General features: G+C 49.3%; 1 protein-coding gene across 5 annotated transcripts in view; it reads left to right on the top strand.

Annotated features, from left to right (window-relative positions):
* The window catches only part of ADCY1 (adenylate cyclase 1), a 142,283-nt gene that overhangs the window by 66,500 nt on the left and 63,336 nt on the right, over positions 1 to 12,447 (top strand). For all 5 annotated transcript variants that reach the window (XR_001714512.3, XR_001714511.4, XR_001714513.3 and 2 more), the window contains exon 5: positions 8,129 to 8,256. Coding sequence is in view for 2 of the 5 variants with exons in the window: in XM_519081.8 (XP_519081.3) it covers positions 8,129 to 8,256 (128 nt within the window). In the remaining 3 variants the exon portion in view is untranslated. The remainder of the gene's footprint in view (positions 1 to 8,128; positions 8,257 to 12,447) is intronic.

Here is a 12,447-nt window from a genome sequence, read left to right on the forward strand (position 1 = left end):
GAGAAAGAAGGGCCTTCATTTGCAGGGTGCCAAGCAAGGAGAATTGAGCAGCTCCCGCTTAAGACAGAACCTCTCCAATGGCTTGCAAGCAAGGTTTTTAAAGGCAGGGGTAAATTTCAGGAAAGCAGAAGTTACAGACAAAATCATAAATTGATACATGGTAGTTATACACTGGTTTGGCCTAAAAAGATGGGATATCTTGAATAGGGATATCTTGAATAGGACTCCTAGGTAGAGTCAAAGTCAAAGATTTTCTGATTTTTAATTGGTTAAAGAAGAGAAGTTTTGTTTAAAATGTCGAGGCAGCAGAAAAGAATGTCAGCTCTGGCTTGTGGGTGTGACTTCCTTCAGGCCCTTAAGGAAGAAATTTAGGACAAAGATTGGCAGTCAGAGTTCAGTCCTCAGTTCTCCATTATTTGAGGTCGCCAGCATATCCATTTGGGGCCTAGTTTTCTAAAAAACAACTCAGGGACATATGTTAAGATGTTATCTTTATTTTCTATAGGGGACCAAACATCCTTTAACTTTTAACTATTGTTAAAGTAACTTTAACTTCCTTGGCTATTGTTTTAACCTACTGTTACATTCTTGCTTATCAAGTTGCTCATTTACCTCTCAGGGCTAGCTGGGAGCCTGGAATTTCCCTTGAAGGAACTCAGGATTTTCCTTTATTTCCATGCTTGTGGGGTCCTGCATACCCCTAAGAGGGGTCCCTGCTCTATCTCACAATCTGACCATTTTGTTCAACCTTTAATTGCCAAAAGATGACATTATTATGGCTTGTGTTAGTGAGGTCATTATTTTTCATTTATTTTGTGTTTACTCTGGATATTTCCAAAAGGGACTCATGGAAGCCAGCCCAGGAGACAGAGCTGTCCCTGTCAAGTCTCAGGTTCATGGAGCTGTGTATTCACTTCCATACTTCCTCAGCCCCTCCCAGCCTTTGCTCTCCTTGTGGATCCTTTCACTGGGCTTGATTCCGAGGCCAGGAATCACCAGGCAGCTGCAAGGACTGCACCCACGTCATCCTCTTGTCTTGGTTTCTATGACTATAAAATGTGAAAAGGACACTGGAGAGTCTGTACATCCTTTGCTGCTCCCATACCCCAATTCTGTGAGCTGCTAAAAAACTGGCCACACTGGAGGCCTGAAGTGAATTCTCACCCGTAATGTAGCTCCAACAATTGTTAATGTCTGGTTAGTCTTGTTTGGTCTCTACCCTCTGCCTTCCCTCAAATCCTAGACATCATCTCGCTGCCTCCATAAATCCTTTAACTCTATCATCTGAGAACTTTTGACCTGGCACCACCACGATACCATTATCATACCCAACCAAACTGATGAAAGTTACATCATCTCTAAAACCCAGTCTGGGCTCGGTTCACCCTTGTGTCTCAAAAATGTCTTTTCATCCTGGCTGATTTGTTCCAACCAGGATACAAATGAGATGGACATATGTCTTGATTGTCTTGCGAGATTTTAATATTTGGAGGTGACTGAACAATGACACAGACAGTCCCGTGCCATTGAGGGAAGTTTATTACTCACAGCCTGTAGACCAGAGGGCATGCATGCCATGCCAAACAGGGCCACACAGTGAGCACCCAGGTCATCAGCAGGCAGAAGGAGGAAGGAGACAGTGTGGCCTTGAGCCTTCATTGTGGTTTCAGGGTAAGGAAGGGGTGGGGCAGGTTAAGCAGCTTATCAGGTTTAGGATTAGATAGTTTGAATAATGTGCATGGGCTCGGGGCTATAGGAGTGGGCCCTGGTTTGTACCTGGCCAGGGGGTGATTTAGGGCAGGTAGGTGAGAATTAGATTAGACAAAGGGTGGTCAGGGGATGGACTGGGGATGGGTTGGTTTGCATGTGAAAGTATTTACTGTTTCTAGGAATTAGCTAGTCTTGGGATTTCCCTTTTAGTCTTTAACAGTGCCCCTCCCGTTTTGGCCCCCCATCCTCTGTGACATTTTTTTATGTGCTCCTCCTGCCCCCTTGTTGGCTTCTATGAACTGGTAGATCTTCAGGAGACTTAGTAGTTTCTTGGATCTGCTTTTGTTGTTGTTGTTGTTGTTTTAATAACCCTTCCCTCGGTGGCTGTGCACTTCTTGTTGCTTCTCTCTAGCAGGCAGGTGCTGGCTCCTTTTCGTCTTGCCAGGTTGAGGTTGATGGTGGAGTGGTTATCAGTGAGACCCGTCCATCAATGGTCTCCCATCCACATTGCACCCAATGGTTTTATAGCAGCTGCCTTGCAAGCATGGCTGACATTTTGTGTTGCATTTGACTTTGCAAGATGGAGGTTTTTAATTCCCTAATTTCTTCAGCATTATTAGCTCATGATTTTTTCTAAAAAAGAATACTTATTCAGCTATTTGGTTATTCTCAAAAATAGTAAATGTTCAATTCTTTTTACTTATCAGTTTTCAAAATAATAATCAGCACCCCGTTATGAAGTCATGGATTTTTAAAAATTTGATGTGTTTTGATAGATTGCCGTCTTTTTTATTTTTGGTGTTAAATTTCCTGTTTTGGCAAGTGGGAGCCTGTTCAGGTTACTTTCTGTTTTCTGTCTTTTTTTTTTTTTTTTTTAAGGTCAGTCACCTCTGAGCAGCATCTTCAGACTAATCATTTTTCTAGAAGGCCTGGTTTCTTTCAGTGGGAAATGGTTTTTCAACACCATAATCTGGGTTGTAATTGGTCCGAGGCTTTTTAGGGCATTGAGATAGGATTTTTTTTTAGGAAAATGAAAATAAATTATGAGTTTATATTGATATTTCCAATTCACTTCACTCCTTGGATTTTTATATTTGTATCTTTTTGGTGATGCTGAAAATTCTAATGACAGTAATATTATTTGTTTCATCTTTCCATATATAGTAGGCTCAAAATAACATTGCCAATATTATTTTCAACAATAAGTCTGCTGAATGCAATTGGAGATTTCTTTGTGGTTATTTTTGTCCTTGCATTATATTCTACCAGACATACAGTCAAATATGCATTTTCTCATCGCTCGGAATAATTCTTCTCTCTGTGGTCATGCTGGTAACAGGTTTATTTCATTTTGGTTTTGATCTTTTAGGTATAACTGTTCTTAATTTTTCTTTTTAGGCACATAAAATAATTGCATGGTTCAGTTCCACAGTAAAAAACCGAAGTCGAGGTACATGGAGAGACCCCTCCCTTGCTCACTGTTCCTCCCGTGCGTGTAGTTAGATGTTTGTGCTGGGTTTCCCCTTGCCCCTCCATGGTTCCTTTTGGTTCCTTTTTGATGCTGGTAGTGCATGCACTGTGAAACTGTTCCTGGAGAGTGCTTCCCAACAGGGCACGCTGATTCCTCAGTCCTCCCCTGAGGCAAGGAGGCTTCCGGGGACCTGATTTGATCCTGTTGATGAACAGGTATCTGCAGAGTTCTTGTGTTTCAGCTCTTCTGCGCTATCTCTGTAGCAGGAAGCTTCCTCTAGGGTTTTCTAAAATTTCTTATTTCGTTCTTCCACTGATAGCCAAACACTCCAGTCTTACAAAGTTAATTGGACTTGGCCAGTTTGGGTTTTGGATGCAGTCACTTTCGGGCAAAAACTGGATTGATTCAGGCTTTTCATCCTCTCCTTCTCCCAGGTATCTGTTTTCTTAGAATTGGGATGCAGTGTGCGAGTCCATGCGTCATCCTCTGGCCTCTCTGGACTCTACTGTTTTAGAGCTGGCCCTAGAGCGGCCTGGGCATGTCAGAGCTCTGGAATTGGCAGTGGATCTTCCTGAGCCACTGACTCTCTGCTTTCTTCTAGACGTTACCTCTGTGCCCTTCTGGGACGGGTCCTGGGGCTGGGCAGGGTCAGAGTGCACTGGCCTGTGTGAGCCCTTGTTGTTCTAGACCCTTCTCTGTGGCTGCCTGCTCAGTCAAGGCCATGATGGGCCCAGACTGTCTGCAAGCTGGCCGCAGCTCTTTAGGCCACACCTGGAGCAAATCAGGAGACTTTCCTATCTGGATTCTCCTGCAGTGGCTCTGTTGTACTGAGAAGCTTCTGTTATCATGTCACCTGCCTGTAGTCCTGTCCTTTTCAAGCCTGGGAGGGAGGGGGCAGCTCTTGTCCCTTAGGGCTGAACATGCCTCTGAGCCCCTGCCAACCCTCCATCTCATCTTCTTCTTTCTTCTTTTGGAGGAGACACAACACTTCCTGTGGTGCTTTATTGCAGTGGACTCTAGGTGCTGACTTTCCATATTTATACAAAAGAGTCTAAAATCAGAAACACTAAAACCAATTAGAAATACCTTTTTTGATCTCTTAAGCTTGCTAACAAAAGCCAGGGCCTCTGAGATTAAAGACAAAATAAAGCAATATATTCAACATTTGTCCTAAGCTGTCTCCACTAGTGCCAGCGTGGTGGAGGTGGGTGGGAAAGGGATGCCATGAGGGCCCAGGAGGGTTCTCAGCTTTGCATCTCAGAACAGTTTCCAGAGACTCATGTGTGATGCTGAGTGAGCTGGATTTGTGCACACATGTGTGTATGGTATGAGTTGCCCAGGTTCTAGGAGAGGATTGCTGTTCTAAAGACAACTGTTCTGGACAATTTCTTTAGAATACACAAGCCCTCATCTGCTTGTAAGGCCTTGCCACATGACCATGTGCATGTGGATAGCCTGTGCTAGATGGCTTTGCCCTTGGTCCTCATGCAGAGATAGGTTCTCCCCACTCACAGCTCGCCCACACCATGCAGTGACGGTCACACTTGAGGCTCTGTGGGCATCTCTTTAGCCTTCATTCCCGTGTGCTATTTATGCCTCCTTTTACATAGGACTCCTGTAGGGATGGTAATTGAAGATTCCACCCCAGCCAGCCCCACAGCAATGTCCTTTTCTGCGGTGGCCATGCCAAGTCTTGGTGTCAAATAGGATAGTTGGGTTGACAGGGTGGGCTGTTTGGAGCAGCTGTACTGACAGGCCCCACCTTTGCCTTTTACCCTGGAGGCCCTGCTACCATCAGATCTGACTGGCCTGTTCACTCATGCACACTCATCCCTTCAGCAGCCTTGTCCTGCACACCTGTCCCACTCCAGGGATAGGCTTGTTCTGGACTCACAGAGATGACCAGGAGGCCCTGGTAACCACGGGACCCTGGAAAGATGCTGGGAACACAGCTCAGAGCTGAGGTGGGGGCAGGGACACTAGCAGTTGCCCACAATCCCTGAGTCCACTCACGCACATGAGATGCAGGGATGATCAGGGACCCACATCACCCTCAAAGTCCTTGACGTCCAGAGCACAGGTCCTTAGAGTTGGGGATTGGCGACCCTCCCAAAACCATGTGCAAGAAGAGTTCCAGCAGCCAGTGGGCATTGTGGCTCTTGTAGGCTCCCAGAGGGGTCTTGAGCCCTCATTTGGGCCTCTGAGAAGAAATCCTGATGTGTCAGGGCTATCATCACAGGTTGTGAGTGCTCACGGGGTTTCTAATCTCAGGGAGGGGGTGGGAGGTGGCAAGGGCTGGGTGGAGGAAGCCTGAGTATGAGGTGTGGCCGCTTCCCCTTCCTGGCAAGCCCTGTGCATTCAGGCCTGTGTCTGACCGTTGGGGACATTTGGGGGATGTTTGGAAGCAGGCCTGAATGCACAGAGCACACCAGGGCAGTGCCAATGGGGACAGGGTAGTGTCCCAGGAGGGAGCCCAGAGCTGACTGTGGGCCTGGAGGCTCTGGTGAGTATGGCTTGAGAAGGCTGTCCGGTCGCATCCCTGGTGAGTCCCTGAGGGGCCCTGCCTTCAGTTTTGCAGGACAGAGACTGGCGCTGGCAGCCCACACTGGAGTCCAGTGAATGGTCATTCAAGCTGGGCCCTGAGGGGCTGGCACTGGAACCAGGCAGCAACCCTGTGTCCAGGTCACTTTTGTGGCCTCTTGGCTGTACCTTCCCTGGGACAGGACATGGTCCTTTCTGTGAGCACTGACTGTGGTTCCAGGCCCTGTCATTGCTGCAGTGACAGTAACCATGGTGCCAGCCACTGCACAGAGACCCTTGCCCAGATCATCACTGGTCCTCCAAGCAGGCATATCCTGACCCCTTTGAAACATTTGGACACCTGGGAAACAGCACTGTGGGGCCAAGCAGCCTGCCCTTGGGTGGAGTGGACCTACCTACGCAGCTCTGAACTCATGCTCCTGGGCCCCTGACACAGGCTCATGTCAGCTGCAGCTCAGCCTGCTGGGGGATGAGGGCAGGTGGGAAGGCCCCCTTCTGCAGATGAGGAGGCCAGGGTTCTAAGGGCTAAGTAGTTGTCACAGTCATGCAGAGATGGAGGGGACCCTAAATGGCCAGACCCTGGATGTCTTTGGACTGTCACCAGCCTCTCTGTGACCTGTCAGCAGGAGGAGCCTGCCGGGCCCTCACAGAGCAGACTTGGACCCTGGGCTTTACAAGGCTGGCCTCAGTGTCCATCTCACAGACTGAAATCTCTGATCACCTCCTCCCCTTTTCTCCCGTCCATGGTCTTGGAGTGCTGAGGGAGGCTCAGTGGTGGAAGGAGCTGGGCAAAGAGCCAACTGTATGCCCAACAGCGCCCCCTCCTCTGATGCTGGGCAGTGGCCAGGGCCATCTCTCAAGGTCCCTGCAACGCCAGGCCTGAGGGCAGCTCAGGACAGCAGCAGGGTCATCAGCTGTCTGCTCAGCTCTGGGAAGATACTTCCATGGACAGGCCATTCAGCTGCTAGGCCAATCCCTGCTCAGCCTGGGAACTGGGGCTCCCAGCAGTCGGTGTGGCCTGTCCCTGTCCTGACTCACTCTGTGCTGGCCCTGGTTCCTTTTCTCTAAGAATGTGGGGCACAGATGAGCACAGGGGTCATGAGAGCTGATGATTCTCATTCCAAATGCACTTGTGTTAACTCAGCATTCGACAGGACCTGCAGGGCCCCAGTCATTTGTAAGAAACCAAAGGATCACATTAAATATAAGCCACCGATGTGTTCTCAGAGTGGCTGAAGGAGTTCTGTGGCCTTATAAGACCATCTCAGGGGACTTGTGAGGTCCTTCCTCATCCAGCACTGTGCTTGTGTGAGGCTGGTTCCTTCACGGGCATCTGCAGAGATAGCACAGCACGAAGGCTGGATGCAGAAGTGGGTCACAGAATCCACTGTCTGCCCTGGAGATGACGGCACCACAGAGGCTCACAGAAGTGGACTGCAATACTGTGCTTCTCACTCATTGTCTTTTGTTTGGGGAAATGTCGTGATTTTTCATAAAATGTTATTTATGTTAACATGCAGTGGATTCATTATTATTTTAAATGCATTTGTACATGAAAAAATTCTTATTGTTAAATATCAGTAGCTATAACCCACCTACACAAAAAGTTTTAGTTTTTAGTGAGTCCTTAGTGATTTCAAGACATAAAGGGGTCCTGAAATGGAAATGTTTTAGAGCTGCTGTTTTAATGTTGTCCCTGAAATAAACACAACAGTCGTGATGATAATCCCAGTTGACACTGATTGATCCAAGTAAGACAATACAGGGTCTTAGAGTTAACTCTCTCCACCTTCCATGTGCCCTGCGAGGCTGGTGCTGCTGTTCCTATTCATACCACTGTACAGACGAGCAGATGGACATTCAGCTTTGGCCAGTGCCTTCTGCCTCCTGGGAGTGTGCCCTGTGGGTGGGGAGGTCAGAAGCCCCAGGGACACCCAGATGGGTGAGAGGTCCACCCTTCCTGGGGAGAAGCAGCTGCTGGGGGGAATCTAGCACGTTCCAGAGGGCTGTCCGTGATGGTCTGCATGGCGGTTAAGGGAGGTGCTGTGGGAATAAAGGGAGTTGGGGAAGATGCCCCATGGAGATGGCATTCCAGCCGGACCTTGAATGATCAGCCTGTAGGGTTGGCTCAGTGAAGCAGACAGGAGGGATGGACCCCCGAAGGGGAAAGAGGCCATGAGCGAGGTATGGGGAAAGGGAGAAGGAGATCAATGTGAGCCTGGTCCCAGCCCTCAAGACTGTGCTGACCACGCAAGGGTGTGGCCTGGGCGGGAAGGTGGTGGCCCAGGTGCAGCATGTCTTGCCAGCGCTCTGTGGCCACCAGTGTCTAGAGGTGGTGGAGCCAGCAGTGGCGCTCACAGCCTCTGTAGCGCTGTCTCTTACCATGTGCCTTGCCCTTCCCTGAAGGAGAACCACTGTCGCCGCATCAAGATTCTCGGGGACTGCTACTACTGTGTGTCGGGCCTCACCCAGCCCAAGACTGACCATGCCCACTGCTGTGTGGAGATGGGACTCGACATGATTGATACCATCACGTAAGTACCCCTGGGGCTGAGAGGAGTGGCCTGGGGCATCTACACATTGAAATCCTAGAAGCTGAGCCACCTTCTGTCCCATGTGGGCTCCCCTCTCAGGGCCTCGCTTTGTCCTGATGGGTCTGTCTGAGGCTGCAGAGAATGATGCCAGCATTAGGAGGATTCTGGGTTCAGGAAAGCATGAAAGGATGCTTCCGTGATTCCCTGCCTTTACATTTCGTGTCTGGCTGTATTTCTTTGTCCACAGGAATCCTGCATATTGTCAGGTATGCATGAGTCATACAAAAATAAATTAGTCTTTAGCTTAGCCAGATAAGACATACAGAAAGGTTTGGCCCCAATCTAGCTGACTTCTCTATTAAAAGGAAGTAAATATGTGTGTTTCTCTTCACTCAGCAAGGTAACTGGGTCTCAGATGCTCTCTGTGTGGGGAGACAGGCTTGGGATCGGGGCAGGTGAGTCTTCATGGAATGAATATTACACCTGTGAGGCCAGGCCTGCCCATTTCTTGGTCAGTCTTATGTTGTCATTGTCCTTATCAGAGACTGGGATGAAGACACAGATGTTTTTGTCAAGTTAGGGAAGGTGTGGAGCTGGAAGGCTGAGCTAATGTATGGAGTGTAGATCCAAACAAACATCTCAAAATGTGGAGAGGTGGGTATGCTCCAATGAGATGGGGCCAACAGGGATTGGGGCATAGCTTCATACCTGGAGCGGAAAAGTAGTAGCATAAGAATTTTGTAGGGAGATGATGGGTAGTTGCAGGTGAAAGGATGCACAGGCAAACACCCCACCCAGCTAGGCTGAGAGATGGGGCGAGACTGCTGGCTCCCTTTGCCCCATCACTGCTGCCCCATGCAGTGCTCCTGCAGACAGTGTGACTGGAAGGAGGCGGTTGGGAGGAGGGTGGTACCTCAAGCATTGTGCCCACTTCTGGCACCTGTGTGTCGGACACATGAGCAAAGCCGAGCCCTGTGGGGCAGCGGTTCACCAACACGGCTTCATGTCAGAGTTGCCTGTGAGAACCAAAGTCCCTGATGGTAGCTCCACCTCAAGAGCCCGAGGTGGCTGGTCTGGAGTGTGATCTAGGACTGAGAGTGGAAAAGCCCCCTCAGCTGACCTCAGTACACAGCCTAACAGAGAGCCATTGCCCCAGAGAAAAGCAGCCTGGCTGGAGGAGATGCTGGGCAGAAGCAGGAAGGAAGGAAAGATGCCTGGCGTGGAGAAGACTTAGAAGTGATGACCATCACCTGTTCTCTGAAAGGATGGGATGTTATCACAGCATATCATATATATTGTATGTTGCATCTCAGATGACATCATACATCACCTTACATCATGTATCACTTGTATATCATATGTCATGTTACATGCCACATCATGTTTCATATAATATATATCACATATCATATCACATATCACATAATCTACCATATAACATATCACATATTATATCATATATCACACGTCATATAACTGTCTTTCGTATTTCTTAATAGATCACATCATATCACATTATGTCATAAATAACATTATATCACATCACATATCATATGCTATTTGTGTGTATATAGATAATATATCATATCAGATCTGGTTTTGTGTGATCTCCTTGGGGGAAAATGAGGCTCTGTAGGTGGATGCTTTAAGGAGACAGATGTCAGTCCATTTGCTTAGTAAATATTTGTGAAGCCCCCACTCAGTGCTGAGCACAGACACAAGCAGAGTTGAATGATGTGGGCTGACCTGGCTGACCAGGTGGCTCGTGGAGCTGAACTGGATGGCCTTGTGCCCTTGAAGGTTGGTGACCCTGACCGTGCCGACCGGGGTCCTCCTGAGAGGGGTCTGGTGCTTATTCTTGGCCCCTGGTCTCCTTACCTGGCTGTGTATGCTCCTGTGCTCAGTAACACCCCATCTCTTGCTTGAGGTTCTGGGCCTTAAAGGGTGCTGTCCTTCCTTCTACTCCTGTTTCTGCCTTGCATGTTGATGGGTTATAAGCTGTTTTTGCAGACGCGCCTCTTCCTGACCGCTGCCCAGGAAGCCCTGCGTCTGCGCTCTGGTTCTGCACCTGGCCCGGAGCTGCCTGGAGCTGCAAACCCACCTGGCTTGCTCCACTTTCTGGTTCACTTGCTCCATGAACCTGTGTCCTCTTGGCCAGCTCTCCTGGCATTCCAGCTGCTGGCTCTCAGTCTGTGAGATTCTCCAGGCTTTGGTGCCTTCAGCTCCACATCTCTAGCCCTGCTACCTGAAACTGGTCTACCCTAGTGCCAGGGGCGTCTTCCTGGGCCTCCTGTAGCTGCTGTCTGCTTGGGCTCCTGATTACCAGAGTGTTCCCAGGGCCTCAGGAAGCTCTACATGCCAGAGTTCCTGCCACTCAGCTTCCTGGCTCTGGACCGGAAGAAAAGCCACCGAAGACTGAGCATGGAAGATGCCTCCCAGCCAAACAGACCCTTCTTCCTCCTCAGACTGTCAAAGACCCTGGGACCCACCAGTGTGTGCTCTGCATGGCCGGCCTTCTGTTGGGACCATCTTGGCATCTGGTGCATCCCCTGCCAGCCACATTGGGCTGTGTGTGTCCCTGCCTTGCACATGCAGGATGGAATATGTTTATCAACAGGAGGAGCTTGCCCAGGCAGAGGAGGACACTTTATATAATGTCTTTCTCTTCCTCCCACCTTGGAGTGGAGTGTTTTATTTGAAACTTTGGAAACACAAAGTTTCAGGTGAACAGGTGAAGTGGCCAGAGCTAACCTTTCCCCGCAGGGCTCCATGCTGAGCCTCGCAGCTGGCACACTGATTTTGTTTGCTCCCCGCCACTCCTCAGTAGCGAGGTCTGCACTCTCAACTGCATTTTTTTCCTGTCTTGAGTCTGATTCTGTTCCAGAAAGCCCTTCCCATCTCCAAAGGAGTGGGCCATGCCCCAAGACACTAATTTCAGTAGTTGCCCACTGACTTCCTCTTTTAATAGAGTCCTTGGTGGCAGGCTCAGTGCCTGAGTGACCAGGAAGGAGAGGGGCCTGCAGGTCAGATGTGTCCCTTTCCAAGGCCCACAGAGAGGTCTGTTCCAGGCTTGGGAAATTCTGAGTGGGCAGAGGAAATCCTAAGGCACATAAGGGATGTGTATTAGTCTGTTGTCACACTGCTATAAAGAACTACCTGAGACTGGGTAATTTAAGAAGAAAAGAGGTTTAATTGACTTGTAGTTCTACAGGCTGTACAGGAGGCATGGCTGGGAGGCCTCAGGAGACTTACAATCATGGCGGAAGGCAAAGGGGAGGCAAGCACGTCTTCTCATGGCGGCAGGAGAGAGAGAGCAAAGGGGAAAGAGCTACACACTTTCAAACAACCAGATCTCGTGAGAATTCACTTACTATCATGAGAAAAGCAAGGGGGACATCCACCCCCATGATCCAGTCACCTCCCACCAGGTCCCAACATTGGGAATTACAACTGGACATGAGATTTGGGTGGGGACGTAGAGCCAAATCATATCAGGATGGTTTGACTGGTTGGAAGATTCTTGAAGCATCTCATGCAGACTCCATGGTTCCAGAGGCTGCTCTGATAGAGGGTGGGGGTTGGGGCTCCATTGTCAGCCTCTTTTCAGGCCCATGCTTTGCTGGTAGCACAAGAAAGAAATTGCTGCAGGTGCAGGCAAGCATGCAGCCAGAGCTGGGTCTTGATTTCTGAGGCTGGAGAAAGTCTTTCCCTTGTTGAACAAGTGGGAAAGATCTTGTTTTATCGCTTTGAAGAATGTTTATTCCTATGGGAAAAATGGATAGACATATTTTCCTTTTCTGATCTGTAAACCTAGGCCTCCCACGCCTAGCATCTAGTCCTTTTTCATGCAGATCGGTCATTTGGGAAGAGTCTAGGACCCGTTTTGTCAAATGCCTGTGGGCCTAGTGAGGCTCCAGTGTGAATCCAGGTGGGGCTGAGAGAGGCCCTCTGAAGTGCAGGGTGGGGCATCTCTTTGTAAAGACATGGTGAAGAATGCTGGACTTGAAAGTGGGATCCCAGGGCCCCTACCTTCCTCAGCCACCAAGCTTAGCCAGCCTGGCCCTCTGGGAGCCACAGCATCCAGAGGCCAGAGCAGTGGGCTGGGGCATCTCCAAGGCTCTGGGCTCCTGCAGCTGGCCCTGGGCAGTCTGACCCTGCCCCCAGCTTACTTACCCTGACCTCCACCTCTCT

The sequence above is a fragment of the Pan troglodytes genome, chromosome 6 (genome assembly GCF_028858775.2).
Source record: "Pan troglodytes isolate AG18354 chromosome 6, NHGRI_mPanTro3-v2.0_pri, whole genome shotgun sequence".
In the NCBI taxonomy this organism is placed as follows: domain Eukaryota; kingdom Metazoa; phylum Chordata; class Mammalia; order Primates; family Hominidae; genus Pan; species Pan troglodytes.